General features: G+C 48.3%; 1 protein-coding gene across 1 annotated transcript in view; it reads right to left on the reverse strand.

Moving 5' to 3' along the window:
• Positions 1 to 4,922: 4,922 nt before the first annotated feature.
• DPP8 (dipeptidyl peptidase 8) overlaps positions 4,923 to 26,511 on the reverse strand; it is a 49,665-nt gene continuing 28,076 nt past the window's right edge. The window contains exons 13-20 of the mRNA XM_048481932.1: positions 22,104 to 22,256; positions 21,390 to 21,525; positions 20,133 to 20,278; positions 18,095 to 18,241; positions 13,245 to 13,397; positions 7,720 to 7,862; positions 6,978 to 7,089; positions 4,923 to 5,310 (exon numbers count right to left, since the gene is read on the reverse strand). Of these exons, the coding sequence (XP_048337889.1) occupies positions 5,185 to 5,310; positions 6,978 to 7,089; positions 7,720 to 7,862; positions 13,245 to 13,397; positions 18,095 to 18,241; positions 20,133 to 20,278; positions 21,390 to 21,525; positions 22,104 to 22,256 (1,116 nt within the window). The 3' untranslated portion in view covers positions 4,923 to 5,184. The remainder of the gene's footprint in view (positions 5,311 to 6,977; positions 7,090 to 7,719; positions 7,863 to 13,244; positions 13,398 to 18,094; positions 18,242 to 20,132; positions 20,279 to 21,389; positions 21,526 to 22,103; positions 22,257 to 26,511) is intronic.

Genomic DNA, 26,511 nt, shown 5'->3' on the forward strand with positions numbered 1-26,511 from the left:
GAATGCCCCGCCCCTGGAATGCCCCGCCCAGCCCCATTGGCGCTACGCCACAGTTTGAATCCCACCACCATGGGAACCTGTTACTAAAATTTTTGGATCCCACCACTGGTCATGTTCCACAGCAAACTGGACAAACCATTCATTCCACTATCTGTATCCTCCCTCTTCAAAAACTGAATGCAAACACTTGACTCTCTAGGGCAGCAGGTGCCCCCCCCCCCCATCAGACTGTCGGGGGGGGAAACAGTGTTAACCACAGGAGTGCACCTTTCTTTCTGGGTTTGATACCCTTTGCAAGCTTGAAGAAGTGCGAAGTCATACTTCCAGAACCAACAATGTGTCATTTGGAAACTCGGAACCAACTCTACACAAAACCACCTTTAAAGAGGGGGCATTACCCACCCACACACACACACACAAACACACACTGCGAAAGGGTCAAGTTCCGTCAAGGGGGTACTGGGCTCTTCATCAGCTAAGGTTCTTGAAGACTTCTCTACCCACTCAGCCTCAGCAAAGACAATCTCCAGGTATTTCAACAAGCAAGGGAACACACAGATCGCAAACGTCAAGACCTGTTATTCTGCTGGGTGGTCTTCTCATACCTCCACGGGAGGCTGCGGCATACGGATAGTCTTTGCTTGTGCTAGATTGTTTATGTTCGGCCTTTGCTGTGCAGGAATAGACAGGCTTCATTCGAAGCATAAGAACATAAGAACTAGCCTGCTGGATCAGACCAGAGTCCATCTAGTCCAGCACTCTGCTACTCTCAGTGGCCCACCAGGTGCCTTTGGGAGCTCACCTGCAGGAGGTGAAAGCAATGGCCTTCTGCTGCTGCTGCTCCCGAGCACCTGGTCTGCTAAGGCATTTGCAATCTCAGATCAAGGAGGATCAAGATGGGTAGCCAGAGATCGACTTCTCCTCCATAAATCTGTCCAAGCCCCCTTTAAAGCTATCCAGCACTGGGAATGTTATCTTGGGGTGGTCTTCAGAGAATGTTATCTTCAGGGAATGTTATCTTCAGGAAATGTTATCTTGGGGTGGTCTTCAAACTTGGGAACGGGTTAAGGGAAAAGATGGTTTAGGAGGGGCACAGCCTCCTGTAGCTGGGCAGATTGGCATGAATCCTTAGTCTTGGCAAGGGGTCTGCAACCTGCAGCTCTCCAGATGCTGGCAGGGGCCGATGGGAATTGTAGTCCATGAACATCTGGAGAGCCGCAGGTTGCAGCCCCCTGGTCTTGGCACTGATCTTGCTTGACCTGCAATCAATACACTGATTTCATTTTGAGCGGAGTCTATTTATTGGGAGGTCTACGGAACGTGACGTCCAACGGCCACTGGTTTCCCAGATGGAGTTTTTCCGCTACAAGCTTCACAGCTTCGTCGGCTGAACTTCGTGGAAGGCAGACCCCCACCCCCCCTCAATTAATCTGTGAGTTCAATGACTGGAGGACAAAATCTGGTGAGAGTTCGAAACTCGCATCGTAAAAATGGGAGCGAGTCAGACGAAATGCCGACGCAAAATGGATTCTGAAACAGACTTGTGGCTGGAATTCAGACACAAATTCTCTTCTGCCGAGAAAAAGGTGGCCGAGAGGAGAAAATCCATTCTGGTGTCAAGACATAACCTTTGCTAGCGACACAGTTGCTTTGTAAGAGAATACCCGTGTTTCCCCGAAATAAGACAGTGTCTTATATTAATTTTTGCTCCCAAAGATGCGCTATGTCTTATTTTCAGGGGATGTCTTATTTTTCTGTGTTCTGTTCGACGGGCGTGCTTCCAAACAAAAACTTTGCTACGTCTTACTTTCGGGGGGATGCCTTATATTTCGCGCTTCAGCAAAACCTCTACTACGTCTTATTTTCCGGGGATGTCTTATATTCGGGGAAACAGGGTAGCTTCACTTGCTTTGTACAAACATCTATAGCAGCGATGGCGAACCTTTTGGAGACCAAGTGCCCAAATTGCAACCCAAACCCCACTTATTTATCGCAAAGTGTCAACCCGGCAATTTAACCTGAATGCTGAGGTTTTCGTTTAGAAAAAAACGGTTGGCTCCCTCTTCCTCCGCCCCACCCGTTCAAGCAGGGGGCAGTCTGCTCTAGCCTCCAGCAAGTCCCGAGCGCACCGCTCTGTGCCTCTCTAGCATTTCCGCCTCCTCTGTGCCCCCCCCCCCCTTGAGCAGCAGCCACCTGGAGCACAGGCACCAGGCCCGCCAGCCGAGTCCCTGCTCACCGCGATGCGCGCACGTCATGCTCAGTGGCCCAGGCCAACCTAGGGGTGTGCGTGTGGGGGGGGGGTGGTGATTTTCTGCCCCCACATGACAAACTCCGTGTGTGCGTGCCCACAGAGAGGGCTCCGAGTGCCACCTCTGGCACCCGAGCCATAGGTTCACCATCACTGATCTATAGCCACCGAGCACTCAGGTTAGAAAAGCAGATTTCACGAAGATACGAAACTATCAAGAGGGTTCGAGGGGGATATTAAAACAGCAAACTTTTCCAAGAGGCTCTGCAGCACTGGCAGTATCTACTTGCTTTGGATCTGGGCTGCAGCGGGCCGGGGGGGGGGGGGTTGTCTTGCCTAATGAGTAGGCCTCCCATTGTCCAGGTTGCAGCTGAGCAGTACTAAATCGGTGTCAGCACTGGAGGGGGTAACTGGATCGGCCGGGCACTGGTTGCCGGTGGTCTACCAAGACACAAACCTGTTTGGAAATTTCCATGCTATGTTAAAGAGCCGTCTCACCTCTGACTACAAGGAGAAACTGGAAAGGGGGCAGAACAGGCAACTTGACAGAAATCAAGCGCGTGAGCTCGATGTATGTATTTGTCAAGACCAGACCTGGGCATTATCTGGCCATGGGGATGACTATTTAGCCCCTGCCATGCTGGGGGCTTGAGGCACCTTTGAAAGCCGCGAAGCCAGTTGCCTTGGCTGCGGCTTCTCGCGGGAGAAATATAACCCCCTACTGGTCCGGCCCTCCACAATATTTTCTGTTCCTTATCCGGCCCCATGGAAAAAATAATTGCCCACCCCTGGTCAAGACCCTGTGATGACCTGTTAGCTCTTCCCTGGTTCTTGACATGAGGCTTTGGGAGAGGGCCAGGAGAAGCGGGCAACATGGGAACCCGTGTCTTGTTTTCTTTTGGTTCATGTGTACATTACTTTCTCACCCTCCGGACTGGCTCGCACCTGGCCTTACCTTTGGTTCAGTCTTGGAGACTGCTTGGAGATGTTGTTAGTGACTTCACCTTGCTGGGATCCCGTGGGTGGGGGTCGGAGGGATGTTTGGGGAAGGGGCATAACCAAGACACGCTACGTTGAGACTCAGTTCCAGCAAAAGCTGGCTCGTCTCTGTTCACGGTGTTCCCGTTCAATAAACCGAGTTCTGCGTCCAAGAGTCTGGTTGTTGCAGGGAGGTCAGCAGAACCTGACATTTATAAAGCTTGAAACTTTTCCAAAACAGGAGCCGTTTCAAAGATCACTCCACGGGGAACCTCTCTCGCGCCAGCTTGGCAGAATAGACAAGAAAATGCATATGACCGCAGCAGAGGCGGAGTGAAGAGAAACTGTGCTCGGGGCACGCGTGCACCTTGAGGCGGAGCTACCAGGGGGAAGCGGGAGGGGGGTGTACACTGCCCCAGGTGCATGCCTGGGGGGTGGAAAATCCCTCCCTGCGGCGCCCCCTGCCCTTACCATAGTTCAGCATGAAAGTTCAGGCTGGAAAAGCGGCCTGTTCACTTGAGGATAAAAATCCACGGGGGGGGGGGGGGGGGGGGGCAAAAAACACAGAGTGCGCATCAAGAAGAAGAAGAAGAGTTTGGATGTATATCCCCCCGTTTCTCTCCTGCAGGAGACTCAAAGGGGCTTACGATCTCCTTGCCCTTCTCCCCTCACAACAAACACCCTGCGAGGTCGGTGGGGCTGAGAGAGCTCCGTAGAACTGTGACTAGCCCAAGGTCACCCAGCTGGCGTGTGTGGGAGTGCTCAGACTAATCTGAATTCCCCAGATAAGCCTCCACAGCTCAGGCGGCAGAGCTGGGAATCAAACCCGGTTCCTCCAGATTAGATACACGAGCTCTTAACCTCCTACGCCACTGCTGCATAGTAAGGCCCAGCTACATCTCTGCCTGCGCCCCAGCCACGGCGGCACCCACCCCCACCATGCCCCCGCCTCGGCTCCGCCCGGAGCGTCGCACCCCCCCAATCCCATGGATACTACGCCACTTTGTCCGGTGCCGCCGCACCTGGACATTCCATTCGCTTTTACGGCGTCAAGCAGTAGAAGAGTCTTGTTACTGGTTCAAGCTCTTTCTCGTCTCAGTATTCTGGTCCTAACAGAGGTCAGCCGGATACATCTGGAAACTTAGTGGCTGTAGACAACCCTGGGTATTCGTTGGTGTAATCTGGCATCTGGAGATGCAGACCACCTCTGACGTGGATGTTTCATTTAGCTCACAGGTGTCAAACTCGCGCCCCTGGCAGGGGATGATGGGAACTGTAGTCCATAACATCTGGAGGAGCGCGAGTTTGACACCTGTGATCTAGCGCCGTGGTGGCGAACCTTTGGCGCTCCAGATGTTATGGACTGCAATTCCCATCAGCCCCTGCCAGCATGGCCAATTGTAGGCGCTGATGGGAATTGTAGTCCATAACATCTGGAGTGCTAAAGGTTTGCCACCACTGATTTCTAGCGTGACTGACAGGCACATCCTTCCTAGATTCGTCAGACTTCTGTCACCCATGCTAAATTGTTCCTCCATTCTCCCCCCACCATTCTGACCAATGTATGGTTCATACACACCCATTTCCACCACAGAAAGCGCTCGGTCCACACATCCCTCGCCAGTCAAACTGCAGAGAGAAATCCAGCCATATAGCAGCGTACACGTGGGCCGGCCCTAAGAGAAGAGGCACCGTATTTCCGGGCAGCACAGACATTTCCTTTATTATTTACATTTAAAGTTACTGAAGCTGCTGTGTGGGAATCTCCTCGTATGGCACCGGTTGGACTTCTAGAAAAACGACAAGAAGAAAGCAAGGCGGTGTGTGGGTTGGATTGACCTGTGCCGGAGGCAGGCACCGGGGGGGGGGGGGGGGTCTGGCCTCGGGCTCTGCGTTTGGTGAAGCCGCCGAGCGTGAGTCTGCGCCCGCAGTTCCTCGAGGGAGGGAAGGAGGGCGCGTCACTGCACCGCCTTCAAGACAGCCATGCGGGATCCCAGGTTCTCCTGGAGGTAATACAACAGGTGAAGTTCATAGTGCTCTCCTGACTCAGGAACCCGGATGCTGTGTCGCTCCTGAGGATAGATCTTTTTAAAAAAAAGAAAGAAAGAAAAGAGAGGAAGTGAAGACCTCAGCGCTGCTCATGCAACCAGGATTGTTGTAAGAGAAACACCGGGGGTCAAGTATCCCTGACCGGCCCTGGCATCTTGGCTCCACACTGCACTCTGGGTAAGTCATTTTCTAGCTCCTTTTCGTTGTGGAGGTATAAGAGGAAAGGCATGCCCCAGACAGAAAGGGCTGGAAAGGTTTGTTTATTAATTAACGCAGGGAATTCAGAGGAACTAGTAGAGTACGTTGTTGGTAATGCTCCAGCGCACTTTGTGTGGCCAACTGGCCAACTGTGTGCAAAGCAAAGTGTGGCCTCTGTCCTGCAGAACAGTCATTCCAGCTGCGGCACAGAGAACATGGCTTTGAGCCAGCGGTATGTGACGGGCGTCTTTATCAAGCTCCCAAAGGCCCCTTCCGCACACGCAAAATAATGCGTTTTCAAACCACTTTCACAACTGTTTGCAAGTGGATTTTGCCATTCCACACAGCTTCAAAGAGCACTGAAAGCAGTTTGAAAGTGCATTATTCTGCATGTGCGGAATGAGCCAAAGTGTGGGACATGAAGCCCTTCTGTGCCTGGAAGGGCCCAGGGGTACAGGAGCTCTGCCTCCCTCCACGGCTCCCTGGCTACTCCTGATACAGGCTACGGCCAAAAGAGGCCACTCTGGTTTGCCAACCTTTTACTCTCTGTGATTCCCCAAGCAAGTTGTGTGCCTGAAGAAGACGACGAAGAAGAGTTTGGATTTATATCCCCTTTCTCTCCTGCAAGAGACTCAAAGGGGCTTACAATCTCCTTGCCCTTCCCCCCTCACAACAAACACCCTGTGAGGTGGGTGGGGCTGAGAGAGCTCTGAGAAGCTGTGACTAGCCCAAGGTCACCCAGCTGGCGCGTGTGGGAGTGCCCAGGCTAATCTGAATTCCCCAGATAAGCCTCCACAGCTCAGGCGGCAGAGCGGGGAATCAAACCGGGTTCCTCCAGAGTAGATACATGAGCTCTTAACCTCCTACGCCACTGCTGCTCCTACGCCACTGAAGAAGAGGTTGTTGGCATGTTTGCTTGTTTATGGCTGGTTACGATCAATCAACAGTATGGTTGAGATGTACTGACAACAAAATCAAACCTATAGGAATCTCAGTAGACTCCCTATGGCACCTTTTGGGGGAAAAGGATTTTGATATAATTAAACACAGATTATTAGACATTGATTGTTCCAGGTTTTCCGGGCTGTGTGGCAGTGGTCTGGTAGACCTTGTTCCTGATGTTTCGCCTGCATCTGTGGCTGGCATCTTCAGAGGTGTATCACAGAGGGAAGCCTGTAACACACTGTGTCTAGCACACGCAGGTAGGTGGGGCTGAGAGAGCTCCAAAGAACTGTGACTAGCCCAAGGTCACCCAGCAGACATGTGTTGGAGTGCACAGGCTAATCTGGTTCACCAGATAAGCCTCCACAGCTCAGAGTGGGGAATCAAACCCGGTTCTCCAGATTAGAGTGCACCTGCTTTGAACCACTACACCACGCTGGCTCTCCAGAACTGTTCTCTCTAGGACAGAACAGCCCCCGGTGGTCTGCTTTTGTTCCCGGTCAACGGCAGAAAGATCCGGTCCAGGCCGCCCCCATGCCCTCTGAGCGACCAAGTCTCTTACCTGCAGATCGTACGGTTTCCCAGCCCTCACCAGGAAGCTCAGCAATATGCTCGAGTGTGCAAAGTGTACGTTTTCGTCCAGGAATCCATGAAGCAGCAGCAAACGGTTGGGTCTGAGAAAACCAGTCGAAAAGGAAGAAGAAGAAGAGTTTGGATTTATATCCCCCCTTTCTCTCCTGCAGGAATCTCCTTGTTCTTCCCCGCTCACAACAAACACCCTGTGAGGTAGGTGGGGCTGAGAGAGCTCCGAGAAGCTGTGACTAGCCCAAGGTCACCCAGCTGGTGTGTGTGGGAGTGCCCAGGCTAATCTGAATTCCCCAGATAAGCCTCCACAGCTCAGGCGGCAGAGCGGGGAATCAAACCCGGTTCCTCCAGATTAGATACACGAGCTCTTAACCTCCTGCGCCACTGCTGCTCCTGGCTGATCTGTGGACAACCACGGAGGTGGTGGGTCTAATTAATGCAGTTAATTAGCAACTGGGGCTAATTACGCCCGTCTGAAGAAAAGGCAGGTCTCTGTCTGCAATTTCTCGGAAGCAAAAGGTAACGCTTTAACGACAACAAGATTTCGGGGGGGAAAACCAGATTAGCCGTAATGGGCTGTAATTACGTAAATGCCCATTCAACTTCACTAAGTGGCTTTTTTTAACTACCACACAACTGTTTAAGCATTTAATTAGGCAAGAATTACAGGGTTTAACACCGGGGGGGGGGTGTTGGAGGGGCAGAGAGGAATCACTTACTCGGAGGGAAACTTATTTGCTTGCATAGCCACAGAGCCCAGGTAGTACCCTTGGTCATTCTGATCCGGGTGTCCCATATAGCGCTCAGTGTACCCGGTGTCGTAAAAGAGCCACAACGTGACGGGGGCCCCGGCGACCGCCACCTGTTGGGAATTTCCAAGACAGCTGTCAATATCTTTAGCATGGAAAATATTCTAGCAGGAGAGGGCCAAGTGCGAGCACTTTTGGAAGTTTTGAAAGGAGGAGTTGAACACCGCCCCAAAATGGCTGCCTCGAAGGCGGAGCCAAACACAGTTTCTCCCTTCTGATACCTTCCGGAGAAAAAAAAGGAAAGTCTGAAGGGGGAATGGAACCACACACTGACTATGCTCCATCATCATCGTTTCTATCCAACAAAGGCGGCTGTATGCTCTCCTCGCTCCCCCGGAATACAACCAAGTTACAGAGCAAGAGCTAAATATCTCTCATCTCTGTTATCCATTAAGCAACGTCGTGCATTCATGCTAGCACGCCTCAATATTTTCCCATCAGCGGAAACCTCAGGGAGATACCTCCAAATCCACAAACAACAAACGCGCTGCATCAACCGCTACTTTATCAACTGCGCTAAGCCCACATATAAAGTGCAATACATAAAGTGCAACCAGTGAAAAGTGCAAACAACATCAGAGCCTAGACTCTTACAATACTACACATATCACATCACCCTACAATATACAACATAGTCAAGCTGACTAAACGATGTCTTCTTCACTCGGTCCTATGTCTTCGTCCGTATAGGTACTTGGACGGGACCTCTTCTTTGAAGATAATCAATCACTTATCAATAGCTGCATATACTGCATTCCAGTCAGTAGAAGTAGGTCTATATGGCAATGCGGACCGGTCTGAGCCAAGTCCGTCAATTAAATATCCAATAATAAACGGGTTGCGCTACTGTAACCGTTTTCGATAGATTCTTCTTCAGATTACAATTCTTCAATCTTAATCGGGATAATTACTCAAGGTGACTTCCTCACATCCAGATACCTCCAAATCCCTAAACATCAGAGACTATGCCGTTGCGGATGTGGATCTATAGAAACCATAACTCATATTCTTCTGGAATGCTGTCTTCACAGTAACCTGCACGTGATTTTAATTCACCCTTTGTTGCTTCCAAGACTTGAGCACTCCGAGTTCCAGACCACTCGCTTTCTGCTAAGTGACTGCAATCCATCGATCACTTTGGCAGTGGCTAAATTCTTGGAAAGCATTTTAAACACCCGTATTTAAACGTTTTAAAAGTTTTCTCTTTTAAATGGAAACATGCTAATAATTTATATGCCATTAAAGGTTAAAATGAAAATGAAATGAAATGAATGACTATGTTCCAGAGGGTAACCCTGTTGGTCGGCAGTAGCACAGTTAGATTTGAGTCCCACAGCAGCTCAGAGACCTACAAAGGTTTCAGGATATAGGCCCTGGAGACTCAAAGCTGACTATGAAAAGCCCGGGACCTTAGCAGTCATCCTCATCCTCCAGTGGAAAACCTTTTCATCTGAATGGGGGCAGCCAACAAGAAACTCTGCCTTACAATGGCCTCACCCACTCTCTGAAAGCGAAGTACTGGTGGGTGCTAGTGGGCACCATGTTGGGAAATCCTGATTTAGGTGATGGTACAGACATTTATTTTATTTATTTATTTATTTATTTTATTAAACTTATAGGCCGCCTATCTCCGAAGGGCTCAAGGCGGCTTCCAACATGGCTGTTACATAGACAGCAATCAACAACATAAAATACTAAAATCATTAAAACCTAAGAACTAAGCAGCAGTTTACTACAGAACTATAGGTTAAGCAACCCAGTTCATAAATTAATTAAGACAGGTGCCCCGCCGAAGGCCATTAAAAGAAGAAAAAGGGGAGGGAGTAAGTAGGGCCTGGGGATGGAATTTATAAGTAAGACAAATCGGCCCAGCTTTTAATAGAATGGAACGGCAGTCTCAGTTTTCATGATTTCTTAATTTCAGTGTCGATATGGGCGTAGTAGATCCACGGCCGGCCTCCACGAAAGCCCGGTGAAAAAGCTCCGTCTTGCAGGTCTTCCTGCGGAACTCATTAACCTGGGTCCCGCAGGGCCGGGCATAGCCGGAGGTAAAAGGCATTCCACCAGTAGGCGGGGGCTGCCGTAAAGGCTCTGGCGGGTTGAAACCAGCGATATCATTGCAGGACCAGGGTCACCAGTTAGATCTGCCGTTGCCGAAGCGCAGCAACCTATGTTAAGCGACATAAGGGGTGATAGCGCGGTCCCGCAGGAATATGTGGGCCCCATGCGGCGTAAAGGCCTTAAAGGTTAAAACCAGCACCTTGAAAACGATCCGGAACTCCACCGGAAGCCAGTGCAGACGGCACAGCACAGGGGTGATATGATCTGAATAACCACCACCTGTTAGAAGCCGTGCCGCTGCATTCTGGACCAGCTTCAGCTTCCGGATCAGTCGCAAGGGAAGGCCCGCGTAGAGCGAGTTACAATAATCAAGCCTCGAAAGAGCCTGCTGGATCAGACCAGAGTCCATCTAGTCCAGCACTCTGCTACTCGCAGTGGCCCACCAGGTGCCTTTGGGAGCTCACATGCAGGATGTGAAAGCAATGGCCTTCTGCTGCTGCTGCTGCTGCTCCTGAGAACCTGGGGGCTTTCCCCACTCACCTTCTGCTGCGTGCCGCTCTCGCGCCCCCTCAGCGTGCGTCATTCCTGGCGCGCTCTTAGGGTTCCCCACGACCCCGCGGTGCCGTTTCTTCAGCGCCAGGAATGACGCGCGCTGAGGTGGTGCAAGAGCGGCAGCGTCGGGGCAGCTGCGTGGTTGCTGCCCTTGCAAGTGGGGAGCGCCGCTGGACCCCGCACTACTTTCCCGGAGTAGCGCGCAGCAGAAGGTAAGTGGGGAAAGCCCCCTGGTCTGCTAAGGCATTTGCAATCTGAGATCAAAGAGGATCAAGATTGGTAGCCATAAATCGACTTCTCCTCCATCAATCTGTCCAAGCCCCTTTTAAAGCTATCCAGGTTAGTGGCCATCACCCCCTCCTGTGGCAGCCTATTCCAAATACCAATCATGCGTTGCGTGAAGAAATGTTTCCTTTTATGTTAGGCCAGCTCCTTCCACCCTCTTTTATCCTAATCACACTTTCCTTCTGGATTTTATCCTAATCACGCTTTCCTTCTGGCTTGCAAACTCAGGAGCCCCGGGAATGATCCTCGTTAACTCCTCTCCTTCGCCACCCCATCCCTCAACTCTGTCTCACCTCTCTCTGGTCAACTGCCTATCCTCTCCCGAGGGTTGCCAACTCCAGATTGGGATTTCCTGCAGATTGGGGGGTGGAGTCTGGGGCATGGAACCCAGGCCTTGTACTGTATTGGTCACATTCTTCTGGACCCGTTCCAGCTTGTCAACCTCCTTTTTGAACTGTGGTGCCAGAGCTGGACACAGCATTCCAGGTATGGTCTGAGCCAGGGTCTTCAAACTACGGCCCTCCAGATGTTCATGGACTACAATTCCTATCAGCTCTGTCATTGGGCCATGCTGGCAGGGGCTGATGGGAATTGTAGTCCGTGAACATCTGGAGGGCCGTAGTTTGAAGACCCCTGGTGAGCTATGCAGAATAGAGAGTTACTATTACATTCCTCGATCTAGACACTATACTCCTACTGAGCCAGCCCAGAATCGCATTTGCTTTCTTGGCTGCCGCATCACACTGCTGACTCACGTTCAGTTTGTGGCTTACTTCAGTTAGGCCTGCCGATAATAATAATTATAACAGTCAAATCAGGGCTAACAAAAACCTCCTAAAGATTGCATGGAGGGGGCCAGATGGTTGTTCTATAATTGGGAGGTTGTTTTATAATTTTGGGGCCATCACCGAAAAGACCCTCCCTTGTGTGCTGGCCAGATGAGTCTCTTTGATTGATGGAACCGTCCGATGTTGATTCCTGGGCACAAACACATGGTCCTTCAGAACTCTGGTCTCGAGCTATGTAGGATTTCAGGCAGCAAAACCAAAACTATGAATTGGTTTTGGTGGCCAGTGTAAATGCTGTAGTACTGGGGACATATGCTCCCAGTAGCTAGTTCCAAGCAGCGGCGGCGGCAGCATCATAGGCGAAACTACAAGGGGGGGGGGGGGTAGGCGGAAAATTGCCCTCAACCCCTCCCCTTTTCCCCCACGACCCCCTCCTTCCCTTAGTTTTTAGTTTCAGGTTTAGTTTCAGGCTGAAAAGTGGCCTGTTCCGTTCAGGCTGAAATGGGCCCTTGTGGGAACTACACTACCCAGGAGACCTTGCGAGCCCCAAGGGCTCCTGGGTAGTGTAGTTCCCACCTGGGCTTTTTTTTCAGCCTGAACTGAACAGGTTGCTTTTCAGCCTGTAACTAAGCCTGAAACTAAGCACTAGGCTAGGATTGGCTCCTTGCTACTGTACAGTTCCCCCATTTGGATTTCGGCAATAAATAAATCATTTAATTTATTACATTTCAAATTCCTTCGGAAACTAACGGAGCTCCCTAGATGTGTGCCTTATGCTGCGTTGTTCATAGAGATGGGCCAAACAACTCTAGAAACCTTGGCATGGATAAGGGCCATAAAATATTGGCTGCATATGCATTGTCTAGTGGGATCCAATAGCTATATTCCCTCTCTGTTATCAGATCACTTTATTTCAGAATGGTATACTTTGATCTTTAGGAAAGTTGAAGCCATTGGTTTCCCCTTGGAATCACTCCTTATGCTCACAAAGGTGGAAGCCTTCAGACTAGTTAAGAATAGGCTCTTGGATCTTGATTTTCATAATTTGAGTCTTGCTGCCAAGACAACCTGTTCTCCGACTACATTATTAATCCCATGAAACGTGGAATTATGGCAGCATGTCTTCGTCTGCTGATTAATCCCACCCAGAGGAGAGCCTTGGCTACCGCAAGATGTAATGTGCTGCCATCAGCTCTGCTGGAGGGAAGATGTAAGAATATGGAACGTTCTAAAAGAGTTTGTTTATGTGATATGACTACGGTTGAAACACGCCCTAACTCGTTCCTCTGTTTCTGCATGCGTCTCTAAATACAATAAGAATACAGCATGAAATACATGAATTCCATGGCTTTCTTGTCATGGTTCTCCAGTGGCAATGAGTGTTATAAAGATACCCAATCTCCTGAAACAGCTCCTGATGTAGCTCTTTTCGCGTAAACTGTTGGGTAAAATTTTATCCTGGAAATTAGTAGTTTTAACTGCATTTCTTAACCTTGTTTTGTTTTAAAAATTTTGTCCTGTTTTATATGCCAATAAAGGCTTGTGTCGTGTGAGCACTAAGGTAAGTGGGGGCCGTGTGGGGGGGTGGGGCAGGAGCGGGGCCCATGGGGGGACGGAAAACGCAGAGACCACCTTGGGTGCAGTTTGGCCCAGCTACGCTTGCAAACTCTCTTCAGGAGCAACCCCAACAAACAGGTATGCTGCCAATAGAAACAAGCGCAAAAACCACCTTCGTGTGCACCTGCCTACCTTGAAGATGTCCGGCTTCTGCAGCAACGCCACGAGGGAAAGGTATCCTCCGTAAGACCAGCCATGAATACCAACCCGGTCCAAGTCGATGAATTCGTACCGGGAAGCCAAGTACTGCAAACCTTCCACTTGATCGCTAATTTCAATTTGTCCCTGTTGAAATAAGAATTTTTGGAAGGTTACCCTGATATTGCAAAGACGTTTGCTCCGAAGTCCCGCACACAAGCTTCAGCGGACGCCCGGGTTTCATGCAGACGACCTGGCCGCGTGCCGAATCACCACACGAGGAACGGGAGAGGTCACAGGATGTCAGGACTGTGCCATACTCGGCCTGGCATCTTGCACGTCCACACCAAGACCACAGCTGGCCCAACCATTATCATCGCCCGAGGGCGGAAAGGTTTTCTTTCGCCTGCAATGGAGCTGGTGAATAGTGCTTAAACGTTCCCTCTTATCAGCAACTTCCTGAAGGAAGAACATAAGAACAAGCTAACTGGATCAGACCAGAGTCCATCTAGTCCAGCTCTCTGCTACTCGCAGTGGCCCACCAGGTGCCTTTGGGAGCTCACGTGCAGGATGTGAAAGAAAGGGCCTTCTGCGGCTGTTGCTCCCGAGCACCTGGTCTGCTAAGGCATTTGCAATCTCAGATCAAAGAGGATCAAGATTGGTACCCATAAATCGACTTCTCCTCCATCAATCTGTCCAAGCCCTTTTTAAAGCTATCCAGGTTAGTGGCCATCACCACCTCCTGTGGCAGCATATTCCAAACACCAATCACACGTTGCGTGAAGAAGTGTTTCCTTTTATTAGTCCTAATTCTCCCCCCCACCCCCAGCATTTTCAATCTATGCCCCCTGGTTCGAGAACTGTGAGAAAGAGAGAAAAATGTCTCTCTGTCAACATTTTCCAACCCATGCATAATTTTACAGACTTCAATCATATCCCCCCTCTGACGTTTCCTCTCCAAACTAAAGAGTCCCAAGGAATCATACTTTCCCTGGGATTTTCCTAGGAAGCCTTGCAAATGCTGCCTGCTTCTGAAATCTCTCAATTAAAAAGGCGACTGCTAGATCAAGAGTTTCAAGTTCTGCAGGACAAGGCAAGAAGCAATTGCTCCCCCCTCTTTTTTAACCTCAAATTTAAAATCAATCACATGGCAGATTATTTGGTTTTGCTTTAGGAGCCATTCCAAGCATGAGATGGATAATCACTAGGGCTCGATGTAACTCCTTCCCTTGCTCTATGCTATAAGGAAAGTTCCGAAAAATCGACCTGCAAGAGCAGAAATGTCCTCATTGTATCACAGCAATTCAAACCATGGAACATATATTGCTCGACTGCCCCAAACACGAGGGATCTAGGACCAGACTTTTTGCTCTTTGTCCTGTAATCTTTCATGAATACTCTGCTGTGGGGAAGATTACGTTTCTACTCAACAATTCCGCCTCCGAGATTTTAACTTTCATAGCTGGGCTCCTTATAGAAACTTTGAAATGATTACCTGCGATGGTTCTCATGTATGGGATACTTGTTTGGACAATGTTGGTTGTTATATGGATTCTATTCCTAATAAAGGTTTATCTATCTTTTTTTTAAAAAGGAAGGAAGGAATCGCCTGTCTCACAACAATGTCTCCGTTCTCACCATCTTTCTTGTGCTGATGTTTTGGGGATACGAGGGAGGGGGAATTGTGCGTTGAGCAATGTTGCAACTTCCAGGTACGTACTGGGGTTCAGGGGACAAAGCGGTAGTTTTGGCTCCCTGACTCTTGGGCTCATTCCGCACATGCAGAATAATGCACTTTCAAACTGCATTCAGTGCTCTTTGAAGCTGCGCGGAATAGCAAAATCCACTAGCAAACAGTTGTGAAAGTGGTTTGAAAACATTATTTTGCGTGTGTGGAAAGGGCCTTGGGCTGACACAGTTCCAATAAAGCTCTCAAAACTTTCCTGAGTCTTGTTTGTTGACTGGAGTAACAGACCCTGACACGAGAGTGCTGCTCCTTCCTCCGTGTTATTGCTGAGTTATATGCATGGGGTGTGTGGGTGGAGGGAAAGCCCTCATGGGTGTGGGCCAGGCGCTTTCACAGTGTCCGCACCACCCTGAAGGCTCCGCACTTGTGCAGGGATAAGGCCCACACGCCAAAGGCCGCTGGCATTTCGTCTACACACAAATTTATTCCATCCGCAATTATTTGACAGGATTTATATCCTGTCTTTCTGCCTTGAAACCACTCCCCAAATATCTATACAATCTGTGCACAGCGGGGGTTCCCCAGCCATATTTTAGCCTGTGGGCACCAATGGAATTCTAACAGAAGAGCAAACACCGCCACAAAATGGCTGCCACAAGAGGTGGAGCCAACGCTAAAAAGGTGGCCACAGGAGCCAGTCAAGCACAAAATATCAGGGAGTGTGAGGGCGTGCGTAAGTCTAGTAGTAACTCTTTCCACATTTCAGGCAGAAGCTGTGGCACAGGGGGCTTTTTGAAATGAAGGCACAGTTTAACAAGCAAAAGCTACTGTTCTTAAGTGTCAGGACCATGCCTGTCAGTATCTTGATGTCTTGCTGAGTGTGATTTGCAATTGTTTTCCTGTTTTCCCTCTTCCCTCCCTAGCAATCTCCTGTTGGCAATCTCCTGGCACCAGCCCATCCAAAGAGGTGTGAAAGGTTCCCAGGTTCTTTGTAGTAGAAACTGTAATGGACATTTGATGTGGGGCGAAACGGGGGGGAGGGGGGATTGAAAGATATAAGTCCTGGATCTGAGCTCTCTAGCTCAGATCCTGCTATACATTTATTTATTTATTAAATTTAATATACTGCCCTATCCCCAAAGGGCTCAGGGCGGTGAACAGCATAAAATCATATATAAAACATACAATTTAAAACAATTATGTTCAAAAATAGGAACCCACGAAACCCATATACAACCCTCCCTAGAAAAGAAATGGGTCCCAATGATGTTAAGGGACCCAATAAACAGCGTGGAATAAACTGCTTTTGGACTTTCCTACGGTCTCTGTGATTGCCACATTTGAGAGTCTGTACAGCCACAGCTGGCATGGTGTAGTGGCTAAGGGTGGCAGACTAATCTGGAGAACAGGGTTTGATTCCCCACTCCTCCACATGTGGCGGACTCTTATCTGGTGACCTGGATTTGTTTCCCCACTCCTCCACATGAAGCCTGATGTGTAACCGTAGGCTAGTCACAGTTCTCTCTGAACTCTCTCAGCCCCGCCTACCTGACAAGGTGTCTGCTTGTGAGCCTCTCTGAGACTCGACCCACTGGGCAAAAGTCCCATCTCGCTTTGCCCACTTTCTGAAACCAATTGGCAGGCACCAGCGAAGGGGTTGTTGGGTTCCATGCTGGGGGGCCCCTGGGATACAGCATGCACTGGATTTTTCTCTGTATGTGCACTGAGCGATTCTTACGTTACTTTCAACACGTGAACAGCCAAATGTGCGATTTATACCTCACATTTTATCCAGCCACTTCCCTCTGGTTCTATTTTACCTTTATTTATTTCCCCCCGTTTTATTTCCTCACGGAATGTATGCTGGTTCCTTCTTACACAATGTCAGGCCTGTGCCATGCTCGGCCTGGCAGCTCGCTGGTCCACTCCAAGGTCACAGATGGCTCTGCCATTATCATCGCTCGAGGCTGAGGAGGCCTCCCCCTGCTTGCACATAACTACCCTGTTTCCCCAAATATAAGACATCCCCTAAAAATAAGACATAGTAGAGGTTTTGCTGAAGTGCGAAATATGAGGCATCCCCCGAAAGTAAGACATAGCAAAGTTTTTGTTTGGAAGCGTGCCCGACGAACAGAACACAGAAAAATAAGACATCCCCTGAAAATAAGACATAGCACATCTTTGGGAGCAAAAATTAATATAAGACACTGTCTTATATTCGGGGAAACACGGTAGTAAATAAAGCTTAAATGTTCATCCTTATCTGCCGAGGGAGTGAACCGTCTATCCTAAACAATGCCTCTGTTCCCACCGTCCCTTTCGGTCGGTACGTTGCTAGTTGGGTTATGGGAATGTGTGAGGGGTGAGGGATTATGGCGGTTGAACAACCTTTCTCGTAAAAGTACAGGTATATACCAGAGGTCAGAGAGCCAAACTTCAGTTTTGGCTGAACCTCGGGCTGACACGGTTCCAATAAAGCTCTTGAAATCTTCTTGAGGCTCGTTTGATAACAGACTCTTACACACGCAGACGCATCCATCTTGAGCATAATGTGCAAACGTAGTTCTTGTTACCCAACACCACAGGCTGGGTTTCGGGCAGCGGCTTGACAAACTGAGAAAATGGCACGAGGCCTAAATCTCTGGTCATCGTCAAGCACAGGGGTAGGGAACCTTTAACACTCAAAGAGCCATTTGGACCCGTTTTCCATGGGAAAAGAAAACACTTGGAGCCGCAAATATTTTTTGACATTTAAAATAAAGATAACACTATATATATAGGGGTTTTTTTTTACCTTTTACTCCGCTCATTCTGAGAAGCGCATGGATGCCTGCAGGGCGGGCAAGGATGAAGCCGGTGACGTATTCAGACCTCGCCGGCCGCGAAGCACCTGCCCCGGGCTCCAATAGAGGCGGGCAAGAGGGAAGCTCAGCTGGTGTGGCTCCAGCCGACCGTGGGTAGTTAAGAGATGCGCCTGCCCTGCCTGCCGTGCAGGGCGGGTAAGTATGGGGGGTCGGGCTGGGCTGCGTGGAGCCACAGTGCAAGGGCAGAAGAGCCGCATGCGGCTCTCGAGCCACAGGTTCCCAACCCCTGGTCAAGCATATGGTCACAGTGACCAGGCAAACGTGTGAGCCGCCGTGCATGTTTCACCACCTACCATTTTGTATTTAAAAGCCCCTTCAAACTTCAGGCCCCGGTGGCAAGACCCCCTGTTGTCGATCACCACCACCACGTAGCCCAGGGAGGCCAGCGTGTTCAAACGGAAATATTTCACCCCTTTGAAGCGGTTGTTCACCAGCTGCACCTGGAAGAAAACATTCAGAACCTTTTATGTTTCATCGCGTCAACCAAGAACGCATTAACGTGCAAAAGTAAAAAGGACTTTTAAAACGTATGCTCGCCTGCAATGTTCTGGGAGTGTCTGATTTGAAAAACTCCAAGAAAGTCACCACGGCAGGCCTGAGACCAGTTGCCCCTGAACACACAGAGGATTTTTTTTTTTAACCTACAAATTTCTCACAAGTTTTTTCTGTCACTTCTCTACATCATTCCATGGGCACACAGAATGAGTCATGAGGCACAGGCCCTTTCCGCATAAACCCTTTAAAACATTTTGAGGCAGGAAATAAAATATTTCCTCCATGGAGTTCTGCATTGTTTTTACCCCAAAACGTTTTAGTTCCAGCCTCAAAAAGTTTTAGGAACATCAGAAAACTTCCCCCCCCCCCTTCCCCTTATGTCATCTATGGACCATGCCGTCCCTTCCCCCCCCCCTTCCTTTTCCTCCGAGGGGATTTAGTAGATGGACGCCATTGGTATTTTGTTGTTAGAACGCTGCTTTTAATGGGGTTGGTTTTAATGACGTAGAGCCATTATTTAATGTTTATCTAAATTCGGTTTTATTGATTTTAATGTGCTCTACCTATTTATCTGTACACCGCCCTGAGCCCTCCAGGGGAGGGCGGTTTATAAATACAACAATAAATAAATAAAATAAAAATAAAGAGCCTGCTGGGTCAGACCAGAGTCCATCTAGTCCAGCACTCTGCTACTCGCAGTGGCCCACCAGATGCCTTTGGGAGCTCACATGCAGGATGTGAAAGCAAGGGCCTTCTGCTGCTGCTGCTGCTCCCGAGCACCTGGTCTGCTAAGGCATTTGCAATCTCAGATCAAGGAGGATCAAGATTGGGAGCCATAGATTGACTTCTCCTCCATCAATCTGTCCAAGCCCCTTTTAAAGCTATCCAGGTTAGTGGCCACCACCACCTCCTGTGGCAGCATATTCCAAACACCGATCACACGTTGCGTGAAGAAGTGTTTCCTTTTATTCGTCCTCATTCTTCCCCCCAGCATTTTCAATGGATGCCCCCTGCCTGGTTCTAGTATTGTGAGAAAGAGAGAAAAATTTCTCTCTGTCCACATTTTCTACCCCATGCATAATTTTATAGACTTCAATCCTATCCCCCCTCAGACGTCTCCTCTCCAAACTAAACCCGCTTTAAACAACTATCTGGCCGAAACGTTTTGGAGACATCGTCAGTTGCTGTGTGATCTACTGACTACGGCCCCTTCCGCACACGCAAAATAATGCATTTTCAAACCACTTGCACAACTGTTTGCAAGTGGATTTTGCCATTCCGCACAGCTTCAAAGAGCACTGAAAGCAGTTTGAAAGTGCATTATTCTGCATGTGCGGAATGAGTCCACGTTTCCCCTGCTTCTCTGAACTTCCTCCTTAGCGCCATGTTCTGAGCACTGTAAAGAAGAGGATTGAAAATGCTTTAGTAACTTTTTAGGGCGGTTGTGCGGAAAGGGCCATAGTTTTGGGGGAGGGCCAATGTCACCTTCAAAAGTCTCTTTCCCTCATGGGTGCAAAAATATGCTCGGGAGTTTTGCGAGTCATGTTTGTTGACATCAGAAGCCAACGGGGGGAGCAAGGTTTTCAAAGGTTTAGGCGGGGGTGCTTTTTAAATCCAGCCTGCATGACCAGCAAAATCAAAACAACATCCACAAAACAGTTTGAGGTTGCAAAGTTATGTGCTGTTATGCAAATTTGAAGCATTGATCCAATTTACTTTTTCTCGGCGCAAAGCCTGGAGCGTTCAGGCGCAGAACTTGGGCAGAGGTCTGGTTTTGGATCCGCTTCCGTTCAAAGTAATGGCATGTTCCGTCCGCAGGTTTTTCCAGACACTAACCTGAGGGCCTCCGTAAATGAAAAGGACTGCCGGGTATTTCTTTCCAGGTTGGAGATTATGAGGTTTATATATCATCCCATAAAGCACAAATCCCGAAGAACTCTCAAAAGAGAAGATCTCAGGAGGGATGTAATCGGGGAGTGGTCCTGCACAAAAGCAAGCAGAAGATTTTCAGTTAAACTGCATGGTTTTGCACATAGAAGAAGTGTTGGGTTTATATCCCCCCCTTTCTCTCCTGCAAGGAGACTCAAAGGGGCTGACAATCTCCTTTCCCTTCCCCCCTCACAACAAACACCCTGTGAGGTGGGTGGGGCTGAGAGAACTCCGAAGAATTGTGACTAGCCCAAGGTCACCCAGCTGGCATGTGTGGGAGTGCACAGGCTAATCTGAATTCCCCAGATAAGCCTCCTTTGTTGATATAAAAAGGCGATATTTTCTGTAAATGAGCTAATGCAATGTCTGTACCAGAAGCCAAATGCGAGTCTGGGCCATCCTAAGTAAGTTGTATGTTACTGTTGCTAAAGACCTATATCCCAGGCAGCCTGGGAAAAAATGCAACAGCTGATCATTGGGATAAACTAACATCCTATATACTGCAGGGATCTTAAGCAGGACCCGCGCTGAAATTACCCCTCTTTGTGATTTTTTATTTTAGTGGGTGACTTCAATGCTAGGGTAGGTACTAGCCTGACGAACTTGATGAGAGACGAGGGTCTGGACGAAGACCCCTTCTATTCCTTATTGACACCAGGAGCCCGTCACTCCAAGGATCAAATATGCAACCAAGCTGGGAAATGCTTGATCAGGATGCCCACACAGCTTAACCTGTTCTGGCTAAATGGGCTCATTCAGTTTCCAAACCCCGGAGAATACACCTTCGCTTCATCAAGGGGATCCAGCGTAATAGACTACATTTTGATCTCACCCCTCACAGCAAGCTGCACCGATTAATTTGTTGTAGACAATTACTTGCTGAGCGATCATCTTCCCCTTCTCCTTACCCTGGATCTGGATAGAAGCAACACGTCCTCACTTGAACAAATTTACCCACAATACTGTTGCTAAAGAATGTAGTTCTTTTAATTAGCTACTGTGATGAATAGAGTCCATTCTTATATGTATGTATGTTTATCCTTATTGTTTCATTACTGTTTATTCTGTTATAATTGTATATTGTTTTACCTTGTTGTTAGCTACCCTGAGCCCTTCGGGGATAGGGCAGGGTGTAAATTAAAACTGAAATGAAATAAGAAATACCTGCGGAATCCAAAATGTTGGCCCAGAACTCCTTGGACCTATGGGTTGGGTCGTCTTCCGGACCACTTAGTTTGTACAGAGACACCTGGTGGGGGTTCTTCTGGTTGCTGAACTTACAGACGACCATGTCACAGTTCTGGAAAGAGACGCAGAAACAGAAATGGTGTCAGAACCAAACACGTATCTCCAACCTCAAGTCACCTGCTGAGGACCAATTAAAGATGGCAGCCATTGCTCTTGCTGGAACCACAGAAACGGACAAGGCAGAATCTTTGCTTGTTAACAGTAATGTAACAGGAGAGTCCCTCCCACATCCTGCTAGAGCAGTGTTTCCCAACCTTTTCAACGTCGCGGTACCCTTGACCTCGCTCTTCATATCTCAGGGCACCCTTGAGGTTCATTTGATATTGGGGTGCTGTGTGGTTTCCGGGCTGTGTGGCCGTGTTCTAGCAGCATTCTCTCCTGACGTTTCGCCTGCATCTGTGGCTGGCATCTTCAGAGGATCTGAATTTCGCCTGCATCTGTGGCTGGCATCTTCAGATCCTCTATTATAATATTCTATTATAATTGTATATTGTTTTGTGGTCTCTTCCAACTCTGTGATTCTATGATTCACTACACCAGGCTGGCTCTCACTTGGGGCAGGCCCAAAGCCTTCTCTCTCTTTGGAGAAACTCAGCCCTGAAAGGAAAGGGAGAGAAGGAAAGCGAGTACCTGGCTGACACAGCATGAGTGGGAGAAGCCCCGATCCGTCAGCCGCTTCACCTCTCCAGGGGACTCATAGCTAACAACGTACAGGTGGTGTTCCAAGGGGGAGTTCTTCGTACCTTCAAAATATACCATTTTTTTAGCTTCATCCACTCGGATCTGATAAGAAACACATACAAGAATAAATAACCCACGTGGGTTTCATCGCACGGTTCCATAAACGCAATAAATAAATAATATGAATAAATAAATAATATGAATAAATTCTCAATGAATTTACCTGATAAGGAAGTCGAGGTCAGAACCCGAAGGGCACAAATTCTCCATTTAACCCTTTACCTGGTACACCAACCTAAAACTAGCCTCTTGCTTTGTTAGTATACTTAGGGGTTGCCAACATTTTAGAGCCCAGGGGTACATTTGAAATTCTGACACGCCGCGGTGAGCGCAACACCAAGGTGGCTGCCACAAACTGCCTGCCGCAGGAGGCAGAGGAAGCCACAAAATGATTGTGGCAGTTTAATTTTAGGAAAATAGCGCAGAACCTCGCGCTGTGGGGCGTTTTGATTTCGTAAGCTGCCTCGAGATCTCCGCATAGGGTGGGGCATAAGGTTCAAAACTAGATAAAAAGAAAGAAAGAAAGCAGCATTTTAAAAATCTGCACAGCCAACCAAATGCGAATGTGGCTGCTGTCGCCGTGGTGTCTTCGTCCGCTTGCTGGAGCTGCTGCTGCCTACTACCACAATTCGTTTGAATATTTTCGACTCATTGAATATTGATGATACCGACTCTTTTAATTGATTGGAACGCAGTATGAATGTTACAGGTTTCTTGCCTTATGTACAGTGTTTATGACATCTTATACAATGCTTTTGAGAATTTGTCAATAAGTACAGTCCCATTACGCTTCTTAGGTGGCCTAACTGCCCTCATTGTATGTTTTGTTATTACCTTTATATCCAGTTGAATATTTCTCTCTCTCTCTCTCTCTCTCTCTCTCTCTCTCTCTCTCTCTCTCTCTTCAATTTTTTATACCGCCCGATCCCCAAGGGGCTCCGGGTGGTGAACAACACCATTTAAACATCAAACAGGAGCGGTCATACAAAGTATAAATACATAGGCTCCATCCCATACTCATCAATAAAATAACTTCAAACTCATGTAAAACAGGCCAAATTACTCCATTGTTAATGACATAAAATGTGTTCCGTATATAGTGCGTTCATGTATATAGCTTTTCTAATTTTTCAGCACATTTTTAATGCTGAAAAAGCTCCCCTCGACTTATATGCGGGTCGACTTATACGCGAGTATATACGGTAGACAAGAGGCGTCCAAAACCCCAATTTTAAAACCTACCCCCAGAAGGGGGCGGACAGCGGGGCCCCTCAATATGAGGGGACCCTGATATAACCGCAACAAGGCAAGGAGCAGTGGGGGGGGGGGCACCGTATCAGCGGCTGGACATTCCAAAGGCCCGGTATATTATATTATTTATAATATAATCAGAATATATCTTTATGAATAATCTTTATGAACGGTGTACGAATTATCTATTGACTTTATACTCAAACTAATTGCAGATACCAATTAGTTCATTGCCTTGTGTCACTATATATACAGTCATAAGAACTAGCCTGCTGGATCAGACCAGAGTCCATCTAGTCCAGCATTCTGCTACTCGCAGTGGCCCACCAGGTGCCTTTGGGAGCTCACATGCAGGATGTGAAAGCAATGGCCGTCTGCTGCTGCTGCTGCTCCCAAGCACCTGGTCTGCTAAGGCATTTGCAATCTGAGATCAAGGAGGATCAAGATTGGTAGCCATAGATCGACTTCTCCTCCATCAATCTGTCCAAGCCCTTTTTAAAGCTATCCAGGTTAGTGGCCATCCCCACCTCCTGTGGCAGCATATTCCAAACACCAATCACACGTTGCGTGAAGAAGTATTTCCTTTTATTAGCCCTAATTCTTCCCCCCAGCATTTTCAATGAATGCCCCCTGGTTCTAGTATTGTGAGAAAGAGAGAAAAATTTCTCCCTGTCAACATTTTCTACCCCATGCATAATTTTATAGACTTCAATCATGTCCCCCCTCAGACGTCTCCTCTCCAAACTAAAGAGTCCCAAACGCTGCAGCCTCTCCTCATAAGTGATAAAACCATGTTTCTTTGGCTTGGCTGGCCTCAGATTTTTTAGTATTGGCTTGACTGTATATATTTGCTGATCTGTTTAATACAGCCAACCAAATTGCCGGCAGAAGGCTTGCTGGGCTAAACCTCTTCCTGGCCCCACCTGCTTCTGAAAAACTCTTAATGGGCGCCAGAAAATATGTTGGCAGGAGGCATGGGGCCCAGGGGTGTCGCATTGGGGGCCCTCCTATACTGACTATCGCAGTGGTGGTGAACCTTTGGCACTCCAGATGTTATGGACTACAATTCCCATCAGCCCCTGCCAGCATGGCCAATTGGCCATGGGAATTGTAGTCCATAACATCTGGCGTGCCAAAGGTTCGCCACCACGGGACTATCAATTTCTTTCCTGCTATGTCTTATGAGGAGAGATTCTGGTTAAAATTAAGAGAGACTGGTTAAAATTAAAAGCCAGTTTTACCACTTGCTAAACCATAGCGACTGTTTTTTGCTTCTCGGTCCCAGTAGCTCTAAAATTAGTTATGTGGCCCCCAGTCCAGATAAACCAGGCTGCCTGATCTCATTACCGTGTTTCCCCGAAAATAAGACGGTGTCTTATATTAATTTTTGCTCCCAAAGATGCGCTATGTCTTATTTTCAGGGGATGTCCTATATTTCTGTGTTCTGTTCGTCGGGCATGCTTCCAAACAAAAACTTTGCTATGTCTTACTTTGGGGGGATGCCTTATATTTCGCACTTCAGCAAAATCTCTACTATGTTTCAGGGGATGTCCTATATTCGGGGAAACAGGGTACTAAATGGGGTAGAGAATATGGAATGTAACTGTTTTAAATTGTATGAAGTGTCTTATATTAATTTTTGCTCCCAAAGATGCGCTATGTCTTATTTTCAGGGGATGTCTTATTTTTCTGTGTTCTGTTCGTCGGGCATGCTTCCAAACAAAAACTTTGCTACGTCTTACTTTCGGGGGATGCCTTATATTTCGCACTTCAGCAAAACCTCTACTACGTCTTATTTTCCGGGGATGTCTTATATTCGGGGAAACAGGGCAGCTCTCAGAAGCTGAGCAGGTTAGCGGTTGTTATGGTCAGGCCAAATTTGCTTTTCTTCCTGCTAAACATTTTTGTGGAAAGGCTATTGGGGCTGTGTGGGCCTAGTACGTTTTGCTCCTGATGTTTCACCTGCACCTACGGCTGGCATCTTCAGAGATATGTCACAGCAAGGGAGGTTCAAGGAAGGTGGAACTCTGGACGCCAGTCTGAAGGGCTTTTGTGTAAGAGTTAAAAGTTACCACCTCAGTCTCTGTTGATATAACAAGCCTGATGCGGCTTCCGTCCTGAGTGTCATACGGGAAAACAAATGAAAGCCTTTCGGAAATGCCTTTTTGGGTCCTTAAAGCAGTGATAAAAATTTTTGAAAGCATTTTGAAAACGTCAAAAAAAAGTATTTCTGCTGTGTGGTATGGACCATTGCTGTGTTCAGATTTGTGAGTTGGGGCATGTTCTATAACAGTGATGGCGAACCTTTTTGAGACCGAGTGCCCAAACTTCAACCCAAAACCCACTTATTTATCGCAAAGTGTCAACCCGGCAATTTGAACCGAATACTGAGGTTTCAGTTTAGAAAAAACGGTTGGCTACGAGGCATGTGTTACTTGGGAGTAAGCTTGGTGGTAGTTGTTGGCTTTGCTTTGACGCAACCATGCAACAGGTGAATCACGGCCCTAGGAGGGTTTTCTCAGAAGCAAGCCCCATTGCCAGCAACCGAGCTTACTCCTAGGTAAAGGATTGCGGTTTAGTTCTTTGCATGAAAATCAGTGGGGTTTAACAGCGCTTAACAGGGTTACCTACACTGCTTCCCCAAAATTAGGTCTTAGGTTTAATGCTAATAATCGAGCCCAGCGGCCCAGGCCAGGCTAGATGTGTGGGGGGGGGGGGGCAATTCCCCCACCACCACATGATGAACTCTATGCGTGCCCACAGAGAGGGCTCTGAGTGCCACCTCTGGCACCCGTGCCATAGGTTCACCATCACTGTTCTATAATGTGATGGTGACTTTGAAATGACCTGGTGAAAAAATCGTGAAAAATGAAGGATTGGAGCACCTTCCTTATGAGGAGAGGCTGCAGCGTTTGGGACTCTTTAGTTTGGAGAGGAGACGGCTGAGGGGGGATAGGATAGAAGTCTATAAAATTATGCGTGGGGTAGAGAATGTTGACAGAGAGAAATTTTTCTCTCTTTCTCACAATACTAGAACCAGGGGGCA

This window comes from Sphaerodactylus townsendi, linkage group LG17 (genome assembly GCF_021028975.2).
Source record: "Sphaerodactylus townsendi isolate TG3544 linkage group LG17, MPM_Stown_v2.3, whole genome shotgun sequence".
NCBI classification, from domain to species: Eukaryota; Metazoa; Chordata; class Lepidosauria; order Squamata; family Sphaerodactylidae; genus Sphaerodactylus; species Sphaerodactylus townsendi.